Source organism: Danio rerio, chromosome 5 (genome assembly GCF_049306965.1).
Source record: "Danio rerio strain Tuebingen ecotype United States chromosome 5, GRCz12tu, whole genome shotgun sequence".
Classification (NCBI taxonomy): Eukaryota; Metazoa; Chordata; class Actinopteri; order Cypriniformes; family Danionidae; genus Danio; species Danio rerio.
Genome location: NC_133180.1, coordinates 62,794,752 through 62,820,939, shown reverse-complemented (window position 1 = coordinate 62,820,939; position 26,188 = coordinate 62,794,752). Strand labels below are relative to the sequence as shown.

Genomic DNA, 26,188 nt, shown 5'->3' with positions numbered 1-26,188 from the left:
ATACATTCCATTAAAGCTACACTGTTCCAGCAGTTCCTCGTATGCAATTTCTCGTTTTTCACAGGGGGCATGCATGAAATGTTCCTGACTGAAAGTGCCAAACGTCTATTTGTTTTGCCTCTATGAAAATCAGCGTGTGCCCAAACCTAAACTCACATTTTCATACAAAATCTTGCCTCCTTCCCTCCCCTGACCACTTTATCAGAGCTGGACACACCCACTTTCCTGACTTTTTCCAAACTAGAGGTGTGAAAACACCCTGCTAAAACAGGGTGGTTTTGTGGCCCTTTAACATTTTTTTTTACATTTAATAAATTCCACCTCGATGAACAGAATTTTCTTTAAAAAAAAAAAGTTTTTTATTAAAAAAAAAAACTGACCCCAACTGAACGGTAGCGTGTGTATATAGGGATGGGCAAAAATACATTGAAATGCATATTAACATACCAAATACCTCAATTTTACATGTATCAAAATAAACTACAGCAGCCATAAATGTATCAAAATAAAATGCTGTATTTTGAAAATACCACAAAATACTTTACAAGAGGGCAAGAAATTTATTCACAAAACCTTCCATCAATAGGCCTATTGGATCAATTCCTTCGCCATTAATCTGACTCAGTCAAGTAAACGTTTGACAGCAACAGCATTTCTCTGAGCAAGTTTAAGTCAGCTTTTCTGCCAACTTATTCACCTCTACTGTACATGAGGAGGTATTCATGAACCTGTATCTCTTTGATTTTAGTATAAATTTTGTACAAATATTATATAGAAAGTCCTGTCTGTTGGAGGTGCTGGAGGCCGATGTTACTGGCTGGTGAGCAGAAGGAGGTGTTGGCGGTTGATATTACTGATGCTGCATCCCAATTCGCATACTATCCGTCCTAAATAGTATTTGAACATAGAATTAGTATTAGTCCCAAATCTTAGTATGTTGAAGAGTAAGCCAAAATTTTCTAGAAGGTTTACTACTTCGGGTAAAAATTTAAGTGTAGAATCGTTCATACTTTAACCGCTGATGTTGTGCACTGGATGTGAATTTGATTGGAACTACAAACGTGGTTGAAAAGTGTAAATTAACTACAAACATGGTGGATGCGAGAGACCAAAAAATGGGTAGAGAAGCTTCGGTAAAGATGTTTGTATGACTGTTAATTAATATCTAGTGGTGAAAATATTTAAATTCCAAATATTTTAATGGCTGCTTCTCCAATAAGGTAGGAAATTAAATGTGAAAGAAATGTGGATGATGTGTGGATGATTGACACAGGGCTCATAACTAAGCAAAACCACGATCTGTTAACGAGGTAGTAGTATATCCCAAAGCTCGCATTTTATTCTGTTACACACTCAAAATTATATATTTTTCCTTCACACAAAAAAGTACATACTTTTACGGCGTAGTAGAAGTCTGCGAATTGGGATGAAGCAATCGTTTTCGCTCTTTCCAATATTTTATCTTTCCAATATTTTAAGATCTAAAGGTCCCTGATAATTTGCCATCATGCAACAACAAGACCACATCTGATTGACAGTGTCTGCTAAAGTGAGTGGAACAGGGGAATCCCAAATGTGGTACTCTTTAACTCGTCTGATTGCACGTTCAACAAGTATGCTGAGGCTGGCAATGGCCTGGATTCTCTCAGTTTCTGCACTGCTAAACTGATCACAGTGCTTGAAAGGGGGGATGATTAATTTTGCCTTAACATCCTCCAACAACTTCTGAATGAGGAAACCTTTATCTGCAATCACCTCGTCACCTGGTTCCAGTAAGCCCAAGATTCCTGACTGCTTTGTCAACTCCTTGTTTGAAATGGAGCTAGCGAACAGCTTTGATATAAATGTGATTGCACCACAGGGTGCCACCCCAATTAAACCCTTGAAGGTGGTATGGGGCTTGTAGGCTGAGAATGTTTCAGAGTGGAGGGTAATTGCCTCTGGGCACTCACATCTTAATTCTGTGCAGTCAATAATGACCCTCACATTTGGGCAGTCCCGCTGAAATTTCACAGGCATTGTCCATCGCACCTGCTCTTTAGTCATCCAGATTTGAATTGATCCCAACACAAAGGATAAATAGTTTGACCATGTTATTACAATGCGATTCACTGTAGAAGTGCTCACTTGAAATATCTCAGCCAAAACTCTCTCTTTAAGACCAACAGCAACACACAGACAAAACATGAAAAACTCATCAATGAGCTGCATCTTGCGCTTAGGGCTTGGTATCACAACCTCCTTCTCTGCAGTTGAATTTCCAATCTTTTCGGCTTTGGACCAGTACTCAATATTGGATGCAGATGGCTCAACAGATCTCCAAAAAACAAAAAAGATGTTTTTGTTTGGAAACCTCGTGAAGTACTTGAAGTCTTCATCAGACACGCACCATCTATCTAGCAGCGCTCGAGAAATGGTAAGGCTTGCGACCAGTTCCTCCAGCTCCTTTATTTTCTCCAGTGCCTCATCAAGAGCACCTAATTAAAAGAGAAAAAAAGTGTATTGTAAAACAGAAAATATTTATTATTGGAAGCTTGGTAGATTACCATTACGGTTTTGTGCAATTAAACAAATCACAACATCACTTTAAATTCTTAATTCAATAATTGTATTGAAACTGTTTATTGCACAACTTAATAACTAATTATCTTTGCTTTCCCCCATCAGTGTACATGAATATTCCATAACATTCAGCAAATTTTGCATGTCTCCTTAAATCAGCTGTCCACACCAATTTGGCAATTCTGTCATAATTTACTAATTTACATAATTTAATCTGTTACCCTCAAGCTGTTTCAAGCCTGTAATCATTTATTTATTCGTCTGTTCACTTCAAAAGAGTTGGGTCATTTGAATGTCAGCAGGTTAAACAAATAGACACAGAACACAAATTTACTACTAAACTTGATGAAATACTGACATTCTTTCAAAAATGCCTTTGTGAACAAACTGGGTCTGAGTAAATAATGACAACTCTAATTTTGTACTGTCCCTTTAAACAAAAATAACATTAAATGATTCAGGTAGTTAAATCATAAGAGAATAGTGTTTTGGAAAAAATGCCAGAAATGGGGAATTTTGGGTAGTTTAAACCAGAACTGATGATAATAATTAAGTTATAAGTGGGAATAAAATGTACTGTTCGTATGAACAGTATTTTATGCCACTGGCCAGTCCTCTGGATCAGAGAGTACTATCGAGCACCTCTGTAGATGTTACTCTCTGGTTTAGGAAAGGCTTTCCTCTCCACATCAGCCATCAGTCCCCAGTGTAAGAGTTTTCTCATCAGCAGGCGACATTGTAAACATGCAAAGACCTTAACTTGTCCCAGGAAGTTTTTAAAAAAGCAATTTACTTCTGGCAAAAAAATATTTTATAGTACATTTCATTTATTTATTTTTTGCAAAAGTATCAACAAAAATGAGCAGCATTTAGGGAAAAAATAAAAGGGCACTTTATCTTAAATATGTTTCATAAAACTTTGATAACAAGTCGTGACTAAATCGTGAGATTAGAATCGGGTCCAATCGTGAGTTGTTAACTTGCATTCCGAGTACACAACATAACTATGCTCGTACTTGCATATAGCTAACATATATACTTTGTTTAATTAACAGTTAATTGCAGTGATATCTTTGTTGACAGTGGTCTCTTTTATTTATTGTACTGTATTTACGTGCTGCACTCACCCGGAGGAGGGCGGCTGTTGTAATCGTGCTCCTGCCCAGGCAGCGCCACATCAACACACTCCATTTCAACGGGTTCCTCCTCCTGCTTATAACAGACTGTACTTTCTGCCGTCCTGGTCTGGTGTGATTTAACTTCTCCCCAGTTGTTCCATGAAAACCGGGAAGGCACCGCCTGTGGTGTAAGAAATTTACGGCCGGACTGTGGATGGACGCGAACTTCATCCTCCGTGAAATGCATCGCGCACACAAAACTGCTGCCCTTCCTCACAGTAAATTCCACCCCCTCATCTCTCCGAATAGCGCAAAGCCAACGCCTCTTAATACTTTCATCGCTTGGAAAGCTATGAAACGACAAATACGGCTGTTTCTTTTTCGAATTAGAACAAAAAGGTACACTGCAAGACTGGCTGCTCTTTGTCTCCGCCATTGCACTTTGCTTCTAACGGAACAAAGTTTTCCCTACTTCCGGTATTGGTCGCCATTTTGTAAAATACCCGTATAGCCGTAGATATATACACTAGATAGGGACCCTGAGCATACGTCAATGGCGCCGCCACATTGGTACAGTGCTCCCAAGACAAATATCAGTCAACCGCACCACTAGTCAAGACATGTGTTACTACGTGAAGATGCTGGATTATAGCGCTGTCCAGTAACGAGCAAACAAAGAAAACAAAGCACAAAGGAAGAACATTTCATTGGTAAGATTTAGTTTTTAATGTTTTTGTATGTCACGAACTTTAGTGCTCAACAGGTAACGTTATTGATATACAGTCAATTACTGCATTCACCATAAGGCAGAGCAGAAACTCGCACTAAACACTCGGCTTATGCTAGTTTTGTTGAACAAAATCAGCAAACAATGCAAAAGAAATATGACAACAAGGTGCTGCAGTGCCAGAATGAGCACTTCTTCAGTCAGCTTATGAAGAAGTCCTTCATAACGGAGATTCATTCACAAACGAATCGCTCCCTCCGTCAGTATAAGAAGTAAAAGCAGGAGAGGAGGTGTGTTTCAGGACATGATTAGATCAGATTTAACAGGGAGGGTGGATATTACATTTAAATACACACAAACTCAAGCTTTTTGTCAGGAATGTAAAATTAACGTTATAATTTTCGTAATTAAAAATAATTGCACCCTGACATCTGGAAAAACCCCCGATCGTAGATATATGTGTATATGTGTATGTCTCTAGCTCTGGATGACCACAGTCCTCCACTGCAGCTTGGTCCCGCATTCATTTCAAAGGTGCGCTACCCTGTACTAAAACGGCGGCTCTATTGACGCATTCCTTCCATTAGACAACAACAGGGTAGGCGCCATCTAATGTAAATATATCTATGCCGTATAGCGAACTCAACATGCATAATTAACTTAAATAATTGTAAAAAAAAATGTGAAAATCAATTATTTTTATGAACGTTATCTTAATAAATGGTGCAGAAAAAAGACTAAGGAATACAGGAACTTTGGTAATAGGTTGTTTGCAGTCACGTGGTTCTGGTGACGCGCAACATTCAGATGGGGGCAGGAAGTAAACTGAATGGGAGACTGTTGTCTGATAGTGAAAAGGTTGAATTTACCCATTATCAAAATAAATTAGATGAAATCTATCAGAAAAAAACAGAGGGAGCATTTATTAGATCACGGAAAAGATGGTTGGAAGAAGGTGAGCAGAATTCTTCTCATTTTTTTAGATTGGAAAAGCAACAACAGCAAAAAAATCTAATTGAAAAACTTATAATTAATAAATCAATATGTGAAGATCAGAAGACTATTGCTAATTTTTGTACTAAGTTTTATAATGATTTGTACACCTCTAAATTTAATAAACAAAATGCTTTAGATTTTTTCGAAACATTATCTTGTGTAAAAAAATTGGAGAATGCTGATCAGGCTTTTTCTGAGGCTCCAATCACATTAACAGAAGTTGAAGAAGCAATTAAATCATTAAAACGGAATAAATCTCCTGACACTGATGGTTTCATTTCAGAATTTTACCATATGTTTAGTAAAAATATTGCTCCCTTCTTGTTAAGTGTTTATAAGGAAAGTACAGATAACTCTTTTCTCCCACCCACTTTATGCCAAGGTTTGATTACGCTAATCCCCAAACCACATAAAGATCGACATTTATTAGATAATTGGCGTCCAATAACTTTGTTGAACAACGACTACAAAATAATTGCTATAGTTTTAGCTAAAAGATTAAAAGTCATTTTACCTTCTATTATTGATGAAACTCAGTCAGGCTTTATGCCAAATAGACATATATCTAATAACATAAGATTAATTTGAGATATCCTAGACTATTCTGATATGATTGATGGAGACAGTTTCATATTTTTTTTGGATTATTATAAAGCCTTTGACACTTTAGAACATGGTTTTTTATTTCAAGCGCTTAAAGAAATTGGGTTTGGTGTTACTTTTTGTAAAATGATTAAAATGTTATATAAAAACATTAGTAGCTCTATTAAATTAAGCAGTGGTACTTTTCCAAGATTTTTTTTACATCGTGGAGTAAGGCAGGGATGCCCAGTATCACCTTATTTGTTTTTAATTGCAGTACAGTTTCTTAATTTACATATCAAAAGGAGTAATTTAAAAGGAATTACTATTGGAAGTACAGAGTTGATTATAAGTCAACTAGCAGATGACACAACATTGTTTTTAAAAGATTCATCTCAAGTGGCGGCTGCATTAAATACTCTACAAACATTTTCCAATGCATCTGGTTTAAATCTTAATTTAAATAAATGTGAATTACTTCCCATTAAAAATTGTGGTGTTTCCTCAATTTGTGGAGTAGCTGTTAAAAACTCAGTATCTTACCTTGGCATAAATATAACTAACGATAAAGATAGATGTGATGCTAACTTTAATCCAGTTGTTGCAAAAACTAAAAGAAAATTGAATAGTTGGCTTCAAAGAGATCTGTCTATTAAAGGAAGAATTTTGCTCACCAAAGCAGAGGGCCTGTCTCGTCTTTCTTATGCAGCTCAATCTCTGTACGTAGATAAGCCTACATGCAAACTAATTGATAAAACTTTAACAGACTTTGTCTGGAAAAATAAATGCCACTATATGAAAAAGACTGTTATAATAAATTCGTATAATAAAGGAGGTCTTAACTGTATTGATTTCTGCTCTTCAAATTATACTTTCAAAATTAATTGGCTTAACCAGTATCTACATAAAGAAGACTCAATTTGGAATATTTTCCCAAAACAGGTATTTTCTGTTGTTGGAGGCATTAAGTTCTTATTGATGTGTAATTATAATATAACCAAAATTCCTGTGAAACTTTCAAATTTCCATCAACAAGTACTTCTGGCCTGGACTTTAATTTATAAACATAATTTTACTCCACACACATTTTCTATTTGGAATAACCAAAATATTTTATATAAAAATAAATCTTTGTTTTTCAGTGATTGGTTTAACAATGGTTTGCTTTTAGTTAGTCAGTTATTTAACAACAGAGGTTTTTTAATGAATTACTTTGAATTTATTTCCGCGTATAACATACCAGTAAGTCCAAAAAATTTCGCCATTGTTATGGGAGCTATAACATCAGGAATTACTATGCTCTTTAGAAGTAGCATTCATCTCACTCCTAAAAAAGTGTCCCTTTCTGATCCGACAGAAACATTTGTGGGTAAAATTTGTTTTTCAAACAAAAAAGATAGAAATTACAAAATTAGATCTCTTTTTATTGAAAAAGTTGCTACATTGTCCCCTGTAATCTCTTATTGGAATAATATCTATAGAGATTTGATATGGGAAAAATTAGGGTCTTTGCAACAAAAATATTTTCTCACCAACAAAGTCAAAGAGGTGTCTTTTAAATTGATCAACAAATTTTATCCTATAAAACAATTTTTGAAAAAGTTTAATTCTAATATTGATGTAAAATGTTCATTTTGTCAATTTCATACTGAAACTGTTTTTCATTTATTTTGGGAGTGTAATTATGCTGTACAATTTTGGAAACATATTGGATTATTTATTAATTATAATATACAACAAGATGTTTCTGTTACTTTTAAAGAATTTTTTTTTTTTTGGTTTTTATGAATCTGCCCCTACTAAGAGAAATGCTTGTTTTGTTATAAATTTAATTTATTTTCTTTGTAAATTCCATATCCACAAATGCAAATTTACTAATACTAAACCATATTTTCCTGTGTTTTTGCAAGAATTTAGTCATTATATACAATTAATTTAATTATCTAAAAATAAGAAAGCAAACAGAACTTTTTCATTTTGTAATGACTTTAATTTATGTACTGTTGTTGATTCTTAAATGTCTTACCCTCAAGTTTATATCATGTTCTTTATTCTTTTTTTTCTGTCTTTCTCTCTCGTATCTCTTTTTCATTGACAATGTAATTCATATTCTGCATTGTAAACAAATATTGCTACAAACTTGTCAACTGTTTTTTTGCAAAAAAAAAAAAAAAATAAATAAATAAATAAATAAATAAATAAATAAACTGAATGGGACACAGGGGAAGTCCGTATTTTTGCTATTTATACCACATTTCAAAGGATACACACACACACACACACACACACACTAGACTATAGATAATTGCAATAAAAGTGTAGTAGTAATTATATTGCTACTTTAGTACAACACAACTGTAGTGATAAACAAATTATTCAATAGGCTTCAGTTTTCTTCGCTATAATTCTTCGCCAAGCTGGCCTAGTTCCTAGTGAACTGGCCTAGTTCCTTATTTATAAGGGGTCACCTTAGCGGAATTAACTGCCAACTATTTGGCAAATGTTTCACGCAGCAGATAGCCCTCCAGCCTCAACTCAATACTGGGAAACACCAATACTCTTTTTCATTCATGGACACACTCATAGACACTCATACACTATGCAAACTTCTCTTATTAATGTTTTTAGTGGTTCATTAGCGCCATCTACTGGCAGAGAATGATTTAGCATTTATCAGTTTGTAAGACTTTCTTATAATGTAAGACTTTTATAAGAGTTTTTCCAGAAGAAAATATATTATCAGACATACTGTAAAAATGTCCTTGATCTGTTTAACATCATTTGGGAAAGATCTAAAAAAAAAAAAATCAAAAAAGGAAAAAAAAGTCTAATCAAAGGGGGACTATATATATATATATATATATATATATATATATATATATATATATATATATATATATATCACACACACGCACAGTAGAAGTCAGAATAATTGCCCCCTGTTTATTTTTTATTTTCTTAAATTTTTGTTTACGGAGAGATTTTTTTTTCCAGCACATTTCTAAAAATAAAAGTTTTAAAAACTCATCTCTATTAATTGATTTATTTTATCTTTGTCATGATGACAGTAAATAATATTTGACTAGATATTTTTCAAGACACTTCTGTACAGCTTAAATTGACATTTAAAGGCTTAACTAGGTTAATTAGGTTAACCAGGCAGAATTAGGCAAGTTATTGTATAAAGATGGTTTGTTCTGTAAGCTATTGAAAAAAAAAATAATTTAAATAAAATAAAAAAAAATAAAAAAAAAAAAAATATATATATATATATATATATATATATATATATATATATATATATATATWTTTTWTATATATATATATATATATATATATATATATATATATATATATATATATATATATATATATATATATATATATATATATATATCCTAAAGGGGCTAATAATATTGACCTTAAAATGGCTTTTAAAAAAATAAAAAAACTGACTTTCAAAGAAAAAATATTATCAGACATACTGTGAAAATTTCCTTGCTCTGTTAAACATTATTTGGAAAATATTTTAAAAAGAAAAAAACACAAATTGTATTCATTTATTGTATTTTAAAAATTCTATTTAACAACTGGGTTAAATTATGTATATAATATTTATATATTTCATGGTTAAAATTTTAAGCACTTATTGTCTAAGCTTCAGCAAAATCCGTGTTATGACCAGCAGAGGGCCCTCTTCTTCTTTAAAATAATTGTCTAAATTAAATGATTCACATTTAAATGTAGAATTAATCTAAAATCACAGAAAGTTCTATCAGTATTGAATATTGTCTTTGAAACCAGTCAACAGTGAGTTTCTATATGAAAGTCTAATTCACAGTGTAAGTAATGATAAATATACTGTTTTGATTTTATTAGCTCAATGATACAGTCCCTGACAAAAGTCTTGTTGCTTATCTATTTTGTAGAAACACCTGCTATTAACCGGACTTTTAATTGATCAATTGGTGTTAGAAAGAGCTCATATGAAAAGCTAAAACCCTCCCAAATTATGTTTAATGCATTGAAATAAATTAGTTTAACTGAAACAAGATTTATCATTTAAACAAAACAGAAAAGTCAAATTTTGGCAAGACAAAAGTTCTGTCGCCTATACGAAAATTAAACAAATTTACTGCAAATACAAAAATATGTCAGCAAATTAGGTAGTGGTGCTGTGAGATCTACATTTGATATCTTGTATGACTTCCATGAGTTTGAAGAACTGAATCCATGCGGTTAGGCAAGGATTCATACAATTTATTGATGAAGTCATCAGGAATAGCAAAGAAAGCAGTCTTGCATGCCTCCCAGAGTTCATCACTATTCTTTGGTTTCGTGTTCCATGCTTCCTCTTTCATCCTACCCCACATATGCTCAATGATATTCATGTCTGGTGACTGGGCTGGCCAATCCTGGAGCATCTTGATCTTCTTCGCCTTGAGGTACTTTGATGTGGAGATGGAAGTATGTGATGGAGCACCATCCTGCTGCAGAATTTGGCCTTTTTTATGGTTGGGAATATAAGAGGTAGCTAAGATTTCTTGGTATTTTAGACTATTGATGTGGCCTTCCACCCTGCAGATCTCTCGCACACCCCCATACTGGATGTAACCCCAGATCATGATTTTTCCACCACCAAACTTCACTGTTTTCTGGGTGAATCTTGGATCCATGCGGGTTCCAGTAGGTCTCCTGCAATATTTGCGGCGACTGTGGTGTAATTCAACAGAAGATTTATGTGAAAAATCCACCTTCTGCCACTTTTCCATTGTCGATCCATTTAGCCGGCAGTGAGCCTTGGCAAATGTCACAGTTTTTCAATTGTCTTTTGTTTAGTGCTGGTTTCTGGGCACTGATTCGGCCATGGAGGCCATTTCGAGACAGAATCCGACAAACTGTTCTGGTTGACACAGGGACTTCAGGTGACCAGGTCTCGTGGAGCTGTGCGGCAGTGGAAAATGGGCTGGCCTTGGATTTTCGAGCCAACAAACGGTCCCCTCGAGCAGTCGTCTTGCGGGGTCTGCCTGACCTGGGCTTGTCAAAAACATCTCCAGTCTCTTCAAGTCTTTTTTTTATCCTCTGTGCTTGGAACTGAGACACTTCAAAGGTGTCTGCCACATCAGCAGTGGATCTGGTTTTCAGCCTCTTGATAATCAAGACTTTAGTCTCAGGGTGAATCTCAGGCATGTTTGCAGAGGTCATGTTGCAGTTGATGTGAAGGTCTAGTGTACTGGGGTTCTTTTTATACACACCTGAGACCTAATTGATTCATTATTAGTCACAGGTGAAGCTCATATGACAAGGCGACAACACTTATGTCTTCGCAAAAATGGACTCAGTGGGCTTTACAAAGCTGGGAATATTAGAATACTTTTTGACAGTTTCGTTTTGCACTGAAACATTATTACAAAAGCTGTTGGGATTAAAATGTGCCATTTTTTGTAAAGAAATCTTGATTAGAAATATATTGCAGTGACACTTCAAGTCAATTTGTACACAAGCGACAAGACTTTTGTCAGGGACTGTACACATTTCTTAAAGAAACTGTTTTGTTTTACAGCATTAAGAAAACCATAATTGACCAAATAGGCAACCCAAATAGTGCAAATATTTCTATGGCATACATTTGAACTTTATCAAATGAAATGAGTGTAGTGAACTCAAAATTTACTGAACGCTAATTCTACTCATTTGAAAAGAGTTTTGAACTCAGTGTTGAAGGTAATAAGGTAATTAAATAAATACCAATAGAGTAAGTTTACAGTACTCATATAGGTTAGTTTTTTACTCAAATGGTTTGTAGTAATTGGTTTCCACAAGCAGTTTGAGTTGTCATAACTTATCTGGTTTTACAGTACTCAGTTGGTTTGAGTTCTCTTCATTTATTGGCTTTTACTGTGCTCAAATTACTTTATTTACGCAAGCGGAGTAAGTTCCCAGTACTCATTAGGATTAGTTTTTTAACTTAAATGGTTTGTTCCAATCGGTTTCCTTAAATGGTTTGAGTTACCTGAACTTATTTGGTTTTACAGTGTACCATCTTTACTCTAGACATGTCAACCATAACGGTTGGAGAAGCACTTTTTAAAACCTTAAAATAGTTTTTACCCAAAAATAAAAATGTACTCCTTTTTTCATTTAACAAAAAGAAGATATTTAAAAAAAATGGTTTGAAAATGAAAAACTGGTTATTATCGACTTTTATTTATTTGTTATACCTAAAGATGTCAGTGTTTACTAGTTTCCAACATTCATAAGTATATCTTCTTTTGTGTTCAACAAAAGAAAGAATCTCAAAAAGGTTTACAACCACTTGATGAAGAATGCATGGTGTATACATTTAAAATTTTTTTTGTAAACAGTCCCTTTAAGATAGCAAGCTTCATTATTTCTTAATAATTTGTCCTTTTTTTTAGTTGTTGTTGTTGCTAATGTTCTATTTATTTGTTTGTTTGTTTGTTTATTTATTTATTTATTTATTGCCATTACATTGTTTTACAATGTTCTAAACCAGACAAACACTGATAATAATGCAATAAAAGAGTTTATTAATGAACTGTAAATACTGAATAGTGAATAATAAATAATAATAATAATAAATACGCAATAGTAAATAATGAATACTGTAAACGTATAATAAAAGACAAAATAACAGCACCATTTTAACAAACAGCCTCTTTATAGCACAGTTTTTTGTTAAACTTTTAAAAGTTTTATGCCAACATGACATAAATTGGACATAAGTTGCTGAAGGGCACAATGGTAAAACAGAATGACTTTTTTTATTATTATGACATGTTCGCTATGGACGTTCTTCTTCTGGGACAACCTTGGTCTCAGTAGTTCTCCAGGTGGGATGAATAAATCTCCAGGTTCTGCTGACGTCTGTGTTTTTCGCAGGAGCTGTAAAGTCTAAAGTTGCATACTGTGCGTTTTCTTTGCCGGCCACATTTTCAGACTGCAGAACGTAATGTACACCATCCTCGTTCTGTTTTTGTTTTTATTGACCTGTCACACTCATACACATGAACATCATCAGCATGGGCCTGCTGTGGGAAAGAAGATGTAGTCACAAAAATATTTACATACTGTATGTTTAAATAAAAGCAAAACGTTGTTGTGTCCTGTTCATTTAACAAAGCTGATTGGAAGGAACTGCAGGTGGAGCTGCAATAAAGACGTACATTGTTAAATGAAAATCAACATCACAGCAGTTGGATAATTAATGTACCCTTTTATCTATTAATTATAGTCTTCAGCCAGATAGTACGTTTAGACACTGATGGTAAATGTTACTTAGACTTTTTTTTTAATATGGGTATCTAATTATTAGCAATAAATAAATCTAACTTATGAAGTAATCTAATCTTTTGAAGAAATAGTGTGTAATAAATGCTCATTTCTATGTATCTCACATATGAACTGTCTATAATAATAATGACTAGGGCCATTTTTTGCTATTTCTGCTGAGAATTTTGTTTAAAAAAATGGTCAAATCCGGAATTATTTTGTTAGTATTGTAACTAAAAACGTAATATATGAAATAAAAATATATAATTTTTTAAACTTTTATTTAATGTTTACGATGCAAATTCATCTAGAGCCACTTGCTTTGTCTCTCATATAATTTATCTACTAAAAGACAGAAAATATTTATTTACAAACTATATTGTAAATGAAACATATGAACACTTTCATATTAGTCAGTATTATTATGAATGTAATATTAGTCGTAATTAATTAGAAAATATAAATATATAAATATAAATTTACACAAATAGATAAATAGACTCAATTATGGGCCAAAAATCAGGAGATTTCTGTGCACACAGATTCTGTGTGGGCCTAAAAATGACTAGTTTTTGTCAATAAAGTACTGTACTACATTCAATTCCCACAGACATCTACAGGGATATTCTTTTCATAATTGCAGCCTGATTTTGTGACCAATTTTGTGCAATATTTAAGGGTGGTCTACTACGATATCATATTTAAAATTTTAGTTGATGTGTAATGTAGCTGTGTGAACATAAACAAGACGCTCAGAGTTCAATGCAAAGAGAGACATTGGCTTTTACACAGTTAGTTTAGCAAAAAAAATAAAAAATAAAAATACATCCGGGTAATTCGTGTCATAAACCCTTCAGCATAGCTGTGAAACAAAAATCAAAGTAAATGTTAAGAAAATGTTAATGAGATTTGACAACTTAATAAAAATTTTTATAATAGCTATTAATTTTAATAAGGGTTTGCTATGTAAGTTTTTGCTAATGTATTGGCTGGTAATGTGTACTATTTATTTTTTCCTTTTTTGGGGGGTGGGGGGGTAACCCTTATTAGTGTAGGCATATCCATAATGTTTTCACATCCCAATGTTGACAGGTGCTTCAGGTTACATACATTTACCCTGCTGAAGGAAGTGGCGTAGCCAGAGGAGTTGTAATGTTATAACAGAGATGCGACACGGAGCTGATATGAACATTTATGTTAGTTGACCAATCAGAATTTCTTGTGGGTGGGTCTTCAGAGGAACCGAGAAATATGACAGTCCTTTTTATGTTACCTAAGTAGCTGTATATAATCAAAGTAGGATATATAAAAAAATTACGTGATTTTCTACTAATAAAGCATGAGCACACACTGTTTTGCATCTTATAAACACAACCAAAAAATACACTATGGACCACCCCTTTAAATTCTTGTGTTTTTACTTTGAAAACACACAAATAAAGTAAATAATTTAAAAAAATACATAAATAAAAGTGTAGGTGTGCTTACTTTTCTTTTTACATTTATTTTTTTTAATACATTTAATAAGCTGCAATCTTACAAGCAGATCTCTCTGAAATATATAATACTGGACAGTCAGTCTCTCTGTAGACAAACATATGCAACATAAAAACATTAAAATATGACAGATGTTAAATAAATAAACTGTAAGTAATGAATATCAATTTACATTTTTTATTTATTTATTTTCAGCAAATATGTGGCTGTGATCAGGAATCCTCCCTTCCTTTAGGAGGCGTCAGTGTGTCCGTGAGAACGAGAACGCAGAAGAAACTCTTGCCGCATATAAGCAACATGGCAGCGCTCGTACGCAGAGTGTTAATCGCCCACCTGGCAGCGACGAGAAACACCAGGTAAATCTGGCATATTAGTTCGAGATTTTGTGAAAGAATCTAACGATGCATTACACCCGACCTTTGTCGATAAGTCTACATGAGTTGGCTTTATAATGGCAAGCCCATTAAGACAGACCCATCTGATCTCAGAGCTGGCACAAGTACAAGTGACCTTACAGACCGTAATGCCAGCAGTAACAAATACACAGGATCTTTTGAAAAACGACCCTTATAAATTCCTCAAACTTTTACATCTAGATCCATAAATAAAAAATATGATATTTATTACTCGCACACAAGTAACAATTTATGTTAGCTGGCCGAATTATTAATATTCACTCTCCTGTTGTCTTTCTGTTAACATTACTACAGCCTTCTGAATAGTTTTTGATTTTTTAATTTTTTAAACGAGACCCTCAGAAGTGCAAATGTTTGTTATGTAACAGTTCTCCAGCATTTGAGTGATGTAAGCGTGTCTTATATGGTTTTGTGTGCAGTTTTCTGCAGAATGGCGGCTGTGGTATTAGATGGAGCCAACGAAGGTTCTTCTCAAAAGGTCAGTCACACTTTTATAAGTTTATCCTAAAGAGTCAATGTTACGCTTCTCTCAACAAATTTGCATTTTCGCTTGTTTAGGCACGAATTTTGTGTCAGACTGAAACTGCAGTTCGTCATGTGAACCATAAGGTGGCGCAGTTACTTAACGATGTTTAGAGATGTTTTAAATGTCTTACTTTGTCAAATTGAGGTAAAGCTGATCATATACAGGCCCATAGCCAGCCTGGTGTAAGGCAGGGGTGTAGCAGACTTACTTTGAGAGACAGACCATTTAGAGGTGACTAAGAATGTAAACTTTTGGATTTCATACAGCTGTCCCCCCACTTTTAAAATGTCCACGACACCCTCATTGTAAGGGGTGATTCTTTTTCTCAAAATGTAGACCTTTTTGCAGTAATTTGCCTCATTTTCTATTTATTCAGGACTTAATTTTAGTGACATTTGAAGCACTATTTTAGTTGCATTAGGGGAGAGCGGGGCACAAAATAACACTTTTTGGTTTTGGCCAAATAATAAACAAAGTAATGGGGTTAGACAAACCATATGTTTTTTTTTTTACCAGCAACGCACAAACCTCTCCTACAAATGAGCACTGAAGGTATGACAGTTGGACCTATGGTTTCTGTGCTGTATTGGCATAAGTGCCAGGAGTAAAAAGTGTTACTATTTACCCTACCTGGGGGGCAAATTGTAACAGACAGAGGGTTAGTTGTGACACATGCTTAAAAAGTCAGATTTCACACATTTAATTTAAATTAGTTTTACTTCAAATAGTAGCTATATTTCCTCTACTTATTGTTTTTACTCTACATGGCACAGCATGTTTACTTTATTTAGTTATCTATTGGATGAACACAATTATCCATTATTATTGTTATCCATTATTATACAACACATTTATTTGCAGTCGTAGCAATTAAAATACTTCTACAAAAATATTTTCTCTTAAAAAACTATTTTTATTTAAAAAGTGCTCAACATTACACTCAAAATTCAACAATTATTTGTTGGTTTTAATTGGTGTGCTACAGTGTGTGGTTTATTTTAACACCCTGTTACAACTAACCCCACTCTATCATGTTTTCCTCAAAACGTGCTAGCAGTCACTGTGTTTTTTTATATATATCTTTCAAAATGGTGCCTTTTTTTAGCCTAGAAGTCTGTAATCACAACAATATAATATTTTACGTACATCCACAGATTAAAAAAAAAAGAATTGAGTATAATAGAAATACTTTTATGCTGCAAAAATGGTTTCTCCTGTGTTTCTCATCCAAATTTTGCAGAACTTTTTCAATAATTGGCAGGAAGACATCTGCCGACACTGGTGAAAACCTCGGAAGCATGCCATGGTTAACCCTGAGCAAATACCTTAAATCTCTGTGTTACATTTTACCCCGTGTTACTTTATGCCCCGCTCTCCCCTAGCTTGTCGGATGGTCATCATAACCACACTTTACAATGTACAAAAATATTTCCTAAAGATTTACAATAAAGAAAAATTAATAAATACTTTTTTCAAAAATATAAATTTATTACATCATATATCACTAGAAAAAAATGGTAATCTTAAAAAAGTTAAAAACAGTAGCTGATTGTCATTTATTAGGAAAATAACAATTAACTGTCCAGCACATTCAACTTTCCTCATTTAAAATTTGAAGTACATGATTTTTTTGGCCTCTCTTGTAAAAAAGTACATTTGATTGGGAATTCACGGAAAACCACAATAGCCAAATTAGTTTTGATACTAGTATTAGTTATTAGTAAATTATTTTTAATGTGGACTGCTTTTGGTGCTTCGCAGCTTTTTATTGCTCATTTTTTGTTTCAAGAATAAAGTCTGACATATTGATCAAAAGTTACTTGTAAAATTTTTTCTCTATTTATTTACAATACAGTACTACAGTAATCACCCAGGTTACCACTCGGTCTCCTTTTCTACATTTAATCTTAATGCAACATAATAACATGTAAAGCATCTTGCGACATCTTGGAAAAACCTTTAAAATGATTTGTTTTCTGAAAATGAATTCACAACCAAAACTAATACTTGAACTATTTCATTTTGAAACTAAATCTTTAGTGATTTGACTGCTGGACTAGTACATGATTGCAGGTGGGGAACACTTTTGCGCAGATGTAATAATTAAATTGAAATAAAAATGTTAGACCATCACCATACAAAATACGGTAACAATTTATTTTGATGGTCCAATTGAGTATTAGTAGACTGTCTGCTTAATATCTACTGATATTGCTCCTTCAGTTTTCTTAAATGAATTCATAATTTTCTGCTTATAATATAATTTCAGCAAAGTATTCTTTACAAATTTTAAATAGGGAAACCATGTTTGCAGCTAATGACTATCAACATACTACATTGTTCATGTTGAGTCAAATAAATGATGCTAATGTTGTTTTGAAGTCATACTTTCAATGTCATTCATTGCTAACAATAGTTTATATATAAGAATATCATGTACTTTACAGAATAAGTTTGTTTAATTTTCATTTTAATAAAATTTTAAATTTTGTTTTCCATATTGAAAGTGATAGTTCACCCAAAAATGGAAATTATCATTTACTCACCCTTTAGTTGTTTCAAACCTTGAGTTTCTTTTATCTGCACAAAAGAAGAAACCGGTTTTTAAAGAAACCTGTAACCATTGACATCTATAGTATTTGTTTTCCCTACTATGGAAGTTAATGGGTATAGGTTTTCACTTTTAGCTTCCTTCAAAGTATCTTTTTTTGTGTTCAACAGAAGTAAGTAACTCTTAAAGGTTTTGAATCACTTGTGGAAGAGTAAATAGTGAGTTAATCTTCAGTTTTGGGTGAAATATAACTTTAATTTCACATTTTTTAACAATAAAGTTTGCATTTAACTTGAAATTTTAAAAAAATCCTAGAAAAAGACTGCAGACCCTAAATTAAACTGTATTATTTAAACCCAGTTAGACAGCTCTCTGGCCATTCATTTTTCAGTTTAAACAATGATTTTTTTTTAATCTATAAACACTTTATTTAAGTTGTTTTAGATGTATGTATAAAAATGATGTGTATTTGTTACTCATTTACAGGTTTTCCTGGACTGCAGGCACGTGTTCGGCCTCTTACTCTTCTCATAGCTACAGGCGGTGGTTATGTTGGATATGACCAGTATGGCCGATACAAAGATCGGCAGCTGGAGAAGCTTGGCATTGAAGTGCCACCACACATTGCCAATGAAGTTCAGGTAAGGTCAAAGCCAGATCAAAATATTATTTTTGTACAATTTTCCAGACAAACTGTCTACTGCTAGGGCATGTTGCAAAACATTGCCATTGCAAATGTCCTGTGGCCATTTCCACAACCTTTTACCTAAATATCAGTTTTAGCACTGATGGTTGTGTGCTGTGAAATAAGCAAGGGCTTTCAAGTGTGTTAAAACTATTATTTATTGCTTTATTCAGCTGTTTTTCAGCCCTTTTCAGTTTTTCTGAGTTGATGATAAACACTGATGGATTGACTGGTATGTTCTTTTCAATGACTCTGGATACTGAGATCATGTTCAAAAGTGTTGTGTGTGTGCATGTGTGTGTGTGTGTGTGTGTGTGTGTGTGTGTGTGTGTGTGTGTGTGTGTGTGTGTGTGTGTGTGTGCGTGCGTGCGTGCGTGCGTGTGTGTGTGTGTGTGTGTGTGTGTGTGTGTGTGTGTGTTCTTGAATGGTTTGTGAGGGGACACGTGTATAATGACATGGTTGTTACATCATAAACAAGATTTGTTAAGACACTTCCTGTGTTTTCAAAAACCATATATGGTAAAAAAAAAAAAAAAAAAAAACATGCTTAAAGACTTAAAGTCTTTGCCTGTGTTTTTTTTTTTAAATGGCAGATGTTTTCAGTGAACTTGGGTAATGTTTAAAAGAAAACATTATTACATAGGCTGTACTGTGTGTGTTTTTGTACAGAGTTATTACAAGGATTTGGAATAATTTTGTTGTCAATTTGATAACATTTTGATGCCACCATTTTTTCACATGTTCTCTTGCTTTTTTGGCTGTGTTTGTAGTTCTTTGAATGATAAACATAAAGGAAATACTACAGTCTTTTACTCTTGATGGACAAAAAACTTTATTAAATTGATCAAACGTATTCATTATTTATTATTACAGGAAATGGCTTTATTTTCAAATTTTCCATTCTTCAAATGATCCTGAAAGTTTATATAGCTTACTTAAAAACATACAGCAGTAGCACAAACATTTTTGCGCATTGATAAGAAAAGACACTAGACCTCTGAGTCAGTATTTTTTATTATTATTTTTTTTTTTAATTATTCCTAAAAGATCACTAGAGTAGTGACGGACATATTGACCGTATACTAAAATGCCTGTTTTCGCGATTGTTTTAGAACTTACGATTCGCCTATGGGAGAAATGACTAGGAATAATAAACGGCAGAAAACGGTAAAACTACTTGCTCTACAAACTAATGTTTGCATTACTATACAGACCAAGTAGAATAATATAATAAGAAAATTTCAGTTTGCAACATTAAACAGCGAAACGAGCAGTTTTTAGCGTCTAAAATTTAATGGATGTGAATGAGACCGGTAGTCTCCAGCCAAAAAGATTCAAATGGCTGCCCCTGCTCGTACGCAAAGAATAAGGTGAATATAGGTACATGTGTCTGTGTATGAAGTTATGTATAAAATATAGTGAACAAAGCCCATCCCACTAGTACAGGAGCCAATCATCGATCGCTATATGGCGAACAAAGCCCGCCTTCTAATACAGGAGTCAATTATCGATTGCTATAGATTTATGATACTCCGGGGGAGGGGCTCAGACCCGACGTGAGTTTCTGCAGATTTTGTGTGATTCAAAGGTTTTGAAATTAAACTAAAGAAACAGTCGTTGCTTGATTTTATTGTTGATTCTTAATTAGAAATACAATCGTAAGCTTGGCAACCAGGAGAATTTGATGTTTCCCTATTCAGACATTCTGTTTGAGAGGTTTTTCAAAGATGGCCGCCAAGTGAAATGATTTGCCTTAAAGAGACTTTGATATGATATAAAGGCATGTAGCCTCAGACTTTATTTGATGAAGGGTAATTGGTCCCTTTGGTTGGAGCAGTTTCTATACAATTCCTATACAATCAAGTTTGAAGGATTCCTTTAACTATATAAATGTCTCCACAAAACTGGACTTCAGCTAGAGTTTTGATCTCTGCCAACTTAGAAAGCTTTATTATGTAAAATAAATTGAGAAAAAAAATCTATTTCATTGACTTTTCCGTGGTAACATCACATTTTCATTACACAAGTAATAAAAATTTGTTCAAACTTAACAAGTAAACTAAAAATCGATTCTTACTAAATACATTCAAATATAAATGGGAGCAGTCAAAATCTAGCTTAAAAAATTGTCATTCACTACTCTGTCAATTGGGGGTGTCGCTTTGATAAATAAAGGATGTGCAAACATTTCAACCTGAACATGTCAGTGTGACACTACTGGAGATGTCAAGCTGTTTCAAGATCAAGATTTTGGCAATTAGTTAGGTCAAATTCCCACATTAAAATAGACCATTTTGAGGGATATTTCCTGTTTTACATTTTTTTTACTAGAGCTTCCGAGAATCCAAAAAGAGCTGCATATTGATAAATAATGTAATGATGTTTAATGGTATGATGTCATGTTTTAACATGATATTATGATTGAATTGCCTCTTGCTATAGTTATGAAATAGTTTGAAAAAAAGAAGGAAATGGCCTTTAATATGATCAGGCTGTATTTGTGTATAAATCACCTGAGCATCTGTTGTAATTCTGATTGGCTGGTTTAGTTTGAAGGCTTTCCTAGAGTGTTGTGTTTTTACCTGCTTCATGTAGCAAATAAACGTCCGACGTGGAACTTCTGTTTGGCGGTCACACTTCATGACCCTTTAACGACCAGGCTTTTTGGGCAACAGATATTTGTACACAAAGCTGTTATAATGGACTTGTCAGTTGGCGCAACCTCTAAAAATGTTATCTTTGTGACATTAGACATGACATAAGAACTTTTTGTTTAGTGCACGACAACAACAAACAGCAGATTGCAGAACTTAACACTGCAATTCTTTTTGGGCTGAACGAAAGTTTGTTCACTCAATTGGCTAGTAAGACTGTCACACAAAGGCGGCAGTCACGCATTCGCTCTATGTGGGGGAAATTAAATTGTACATATTTTATCTGTAAATATAAAAATCTAAACGTTTCAAATCGATTTTGATTTTGATTAATCGCACAGCCCTATTTCTAATACACTAGAATGGCCCATCATCTTGCAAATTGAAACTGAAAAGTTAGACTGACAGATATAAAAAAGGGCCATTTACGCTAGTGTTTTTTGTTTTAAAATGGTTTTATAATGAAAACACTCCTCGCCCAGACGAGTGTGTTTTGGGAAAAAGCCCACTCCATACAGTCTAAAATGCATGATTTATGACCACTCAAGCTCACTGGGCATTTGCCTATTTTTCTAGCATCTATACTTGCATCTTTATTTGCAATGTAGTGCAGAAGACTAGTGAGAGAGTGATTCATTTTCAAAACTTTTTCTCTCAGTCTGTATTAAAAGCCCCAGCATTTCCAAACTAAAACGGGGTCTTGAGCACTTTCAGAATACTTGTAGTAGTGTGGACGCCAGATAAATTCATAATAAACCAGTTTTAAAATGTAAACCGCATCTCAGATAATTAAGGAATTAGCTATCAAAATAACACCAAAAACTGAGGTTCTCTAATTTAGTAAGTGTTGTTTTTTTTTCAAATATCTACTGTATTTTTTGTATTGCATGCTTCAGAATAAATGTAACTAAATAAGATTACAGATAGCATTTTTATTTACCTTTTTTTTAGTCCTTTTTTTTGGACTAGGCCAGGGGTCGGCAACCCGCGACTCTAGAGCCGCATGCGGCTCTTTAGCGCTGCCCCAGTGGCTCCCTGGAGCTTTTTCAAAAAATGTTTGAAAACGGAAAAAGATGGGGGAGGTAAATATATTTTTGTTTTAATATGGTTTCTATAGGAGGACAAACAATCTTAACGTTTTCCAATGCTGTAAAAGTGTGTAGAATATTTAATTTCAACATTTCTGTCAACGAAGATTTGCGTCATAGCCTGTGACACACAGAATAGGCAGGTGGCTGTTGTAAACAATCCGGCGGCTGTGTGATGCGCCATGGAGCGTAAGCTGTCTTTGCCAAAGATGTACAGTGGGGCACGCTTTCTCATTTTCCCTCCCTGAGAGAATTCAAAGAAGCCCATCCCGATCACTCACTCAACGGTGATTATTTACAAGGTGCGATCGTTGATATGCAAACTGCATTTGGGAGCAGATTTTGCGAGTGGCGAAAGGAAAAAACGAGACTGTCTTTCCTTGTCACACACCCCTTAAGAGATTGACCCTTCCTTGTTGAGCACATTTCCAGGAAGGGGCACGTTATGCACGTTCATTTTGATGTTGTTTTTTGGAATTCTCAAAATAAAAAAACATCAAAAATCTGATTTCTTTACTGCATTTCTTTAATTTCATCAAAGCAAAACATGATGCATTAATATTGTAATGAAGTTAAACTTGAACATTAAACATAATTCATTGATATTGTAATGAAGTTAAACTTTAACATTAAACATAATTCATTAATATTGTAATGAAGTTAAACTCGAACATTAAACATAATGCATTAATATTGTAATTAAGTTAAACTTGAGACGGCATCGTACAACAGAGTAGTCACGTGGTGCGTCATTCTCTACAGGATGCACTGCAGGGAAAAAAAAAAAACATTTAATCATGAAGGCTCAGTATGTATTTGTAGCCAACTAAATCATTTTTATAGTAGGCTAATATAGCTAATATAAATACATACAGCATGTGTTGCCTTCATTATAAGGCTTATATAAGGCTTTTAATTTTTTGCCTTAATTTAGGAAATTGTTGGTTGTTCTTTAGTTCTTTAGCTCTCCACTGTATATTTATTGAAGCGTTACACTGGACATTTAGCCCTGGCGTTAACTGAGTGCTGGTTTTCAAGGCTATTCAGCACCATGGCAGACTTGTACCTCCCAAACAATAGCAAGATTTCTTTTAGGAAAGGGGGTTGGGTGGCAAAGCTACAAGGACTGTTTATACTGTGTCTGAACAAGCAAAAAATGCTCTAAAATGCTATTTTAACCTGCACTGCATTATTGTGATTTTCAGTTTTTGTTCCAGCAATCCAACAATAGCAAGTTCAGTTATTTTCTGACATGTTAATCTAGCTATATATCTTTATCACGTGTAATGTTTTGGATGCTGTTTTCAGACCATTGAAAGACTCAGGGCTGTTTGGTGTATAATCTGTGTTCACAGATTGTCAGTCAAACTCTTTGCTGATGTTGCGCATGAAACACTCGAACAGATTTCAGTTCAGTGGGTTTAGATGTACAGATAAGGCACAGTGCAGCAAAAAAGAGATAACGGCATGCTCTTTGTGTAGGTGTGCCCATTTTTCCAGAACCTTCTCAGATACACACAATGGCTTTTGTTATATTTTCTGCCGAGAGGTGTAGGAAGATAAATCAGTAAAGCACAGTCTACTGATACTCTTTTGTCACGATCCCAAATGTAAACTAAACTAAATCCTGATATCTAGTAAATGCATTATTACAATTTAAAATAATTGGCAATAACTTTTTTCCAGTCTTCAGTATTATTTAGAAATCATTCAGATTTGCTGCTCGAGAAAATGTTTATTATCATATTAAAAAAAGTGTTTGTGCTTTTACTTTTTTTGTAAACTCATTTGTAAAATAAAAAAAAATCACATTTTAGTAATTTAATTATCCTTATTGACTAAAAATTATTATAAAACACTAGAAACTCCCAAAACTTTTTAGATTTTATTATTATAATGAATTGAATCAGATGTCAACAAATGTTGTAAAATTTAAAAATATTAGCAATTTCTAAACTGTGCTTCTGGGAAGTATTCATAGCGCTTCACTTTTTCCACTTTTTTTTTACAGTTCTTTTCAATGATGGATTAAATGCATTTATTTCCTCTTAATTCTTCACACAATACCCCATAATGACAATGTTAAAAAAGATTTGTTTTAATGGTTGCAAATTTATTAAAAATAAAAAAGCTATAAAATCACATGTACATAAGAATTCACAGCCTTTGCTCAGTACTTTGTTGATGCACCTTTGGTAGCAATTACAGCCTCAAGTCTTTTTGAATATGATGCCGCAAGCTTGGCGCACCTGTCTTTGGGAATTTTTGCCTATTCCTCTTTGCAGTACCTCTCAAGCTTTATCAGTTTGGATGGGAAGCGAAGGTGTACAGCCATTTTCAGATCTTTCCAGAGATAGAATAGAATTTAGGTCTGGGCTCTGGCTGGGCCACTCAAGGACATTCACAGAGTTGTTGTGAAGCCACTTCATTGATATCTTGGCAGTGTGCTTTGGGTCAGTGTCCTGCTCGAAGATGAACTGTCACCCCAGGCTGAGGTCAAGAACACTCTGAAGCAGGTTTCATTCAGGATGTCTCTGTACATTGCTGCATTCATCTTGCCCTCTATCTTGACTAGTCTTACAGTTACTGCTGCTGAAATCCATCCCCACAGCAAAATGCTTCCACCACCATGCTTCACTGTAGGGATTGTATTAGCCTGGTGATGAGGGATGCCTGGTTTTATCCCATGGCACTTCTCGTAAAGAGTTGGGGTGTAACCCTGGTGTCCTGGCCAAAGGCCCTCAATTGGCCCTTACCCATCATGGCCTCCTAATCATCCCCATCCACCTAATTAGCTCTATCACTGTCTCTTTACTTCACCAATAGCTGGTGTGTGGTGAATGCACTGGCGCCATTGTCCTGTGGCTGCCGTCATCCAAGTGAATGCTGCACATTGGTGGTGGTGTGAAGAGACTCCCCTTATGATTGTGAAGTGAATTGGATGTATGGCCATACGCGATAAATGCGATACATAAATACACATTACATTACCTTATATAACACCTAGCATTCACTCCAAAGAGTTAAATTTTCATCTCATTAGACCAGATAATTTTGTTTCTTATGGTCTTCAGATGCCTTTTGACCTTCTAGCCACTAGAGGTGGGAGGTACACCAGTGTCATAGTCATCCTTAGCCATGTTTCCACTATCGCGCCTAAACCGAGCGAGCCAGGGTGAGCCAAGGCCAGTCGCGTTTCCACTGTCACTTCCGGGGCCTAATCGGGCCAAATCGGGGCTTTCTTGGGGCCAGCGGCTGGCCTTTTTCGGCCTGCCAAAGAGGGCCAGGCAGAGCTTCGGGGCGGAGTGAAAGGAGAGGCGGGCAGTTTTCCGATCTCACACGAGTACATGCGCCAAACAAATAAAGATAAAAACAAATAAAGGGCAAGAACCATGTGGAACAAATTATAGGCTGGGGTCTTTTTGCATATGATCGCCCTTATGTTTCTCTTTTAAATGTAAGGCTGTTACATAAAATAATAAAGTAGTTTTAA

The 26,188-nt window shown here is 34.3% G+C and overlaps 2 protein-coding genes across 7 annotated transcripts in view; one reads left to right on the top strand and one right to left on the bottom strand.

Annotated features, from left to right (window-relative positions):
* Positions 1-496: 496 nt before the first annotated feature.
* Positions 497-4,130, bottom strand: LOC101882464 (uncharacterized). The gene is made up of 2 exons (XM_005171991.5): positions 3,690-4,130; positions 497-2,477 (listed from the first exon to the last, which is right to left on the bottom strand). Exons 1-2 carry the CDS (start codon positions 4,114-4,116, stop codon positions 1,459-1,461), a joined length of 1,446 nt encoding a protein of 481 aa, XP_005172048.2. The 5' UTR covers positions 4,117-4,130; the 3' UTR covers positions 497-1,458.
* Positions 4,131-5,192: 1,062 nt separating this feature from the next.
* pisd (phosphatidylserine decarboxylase) overlaps positions 5,193-26,188 on the top strand; it is a 65,651-nt gene continuing 44,655 nt past the window's right edge. For 4 of the 6 annotated variants that reach the window (XM_017356088.3, XM_068221182.2, XM_073950392.1 and 1 more), the window contains exons 1-3: positions 15,062-15,131; positions 15,611-15,669; positions 18,755-18,909. In XM_017356088.3, the coding sequence (XP_017211577.1) occupies positions 15,073-15,131; positions 15,611-15,669; positions 18,755-18,909 (273 nt within the window). In that variant the 5' untranslated portion in view covers positions 15,062-15,072. Of the gene's footprint in view, positions 5,363-14,970; positions 15,132-15,610; positions 15,670-18,754; positions 18,910-26,188 lie in introns of those variants that run through there. The other 2 variants (XM_073950389.1, XM_073950390.1) reach the window with 2 other exon arrangements.

What these genes read in the sequence shown, in the direction of transcription:
- LOC101882464 (XM_005171991.5), bottom strand. Translation starts at nt 4,116, where the DNA reads ATGGCGGAGACAAAGAGCAGCCAGTCTTGCAGTGTACCTTTTTGTTCT. An exon ending in CAACAGCCGCCCTCCTCCGG is followed by an intron (nt 2,478 to 3,689) that starts GTGAGTGCAGCA and finishes TCTTTTAATTAG; the next exon opens with GTGCTCTTGATGAGGCACTG.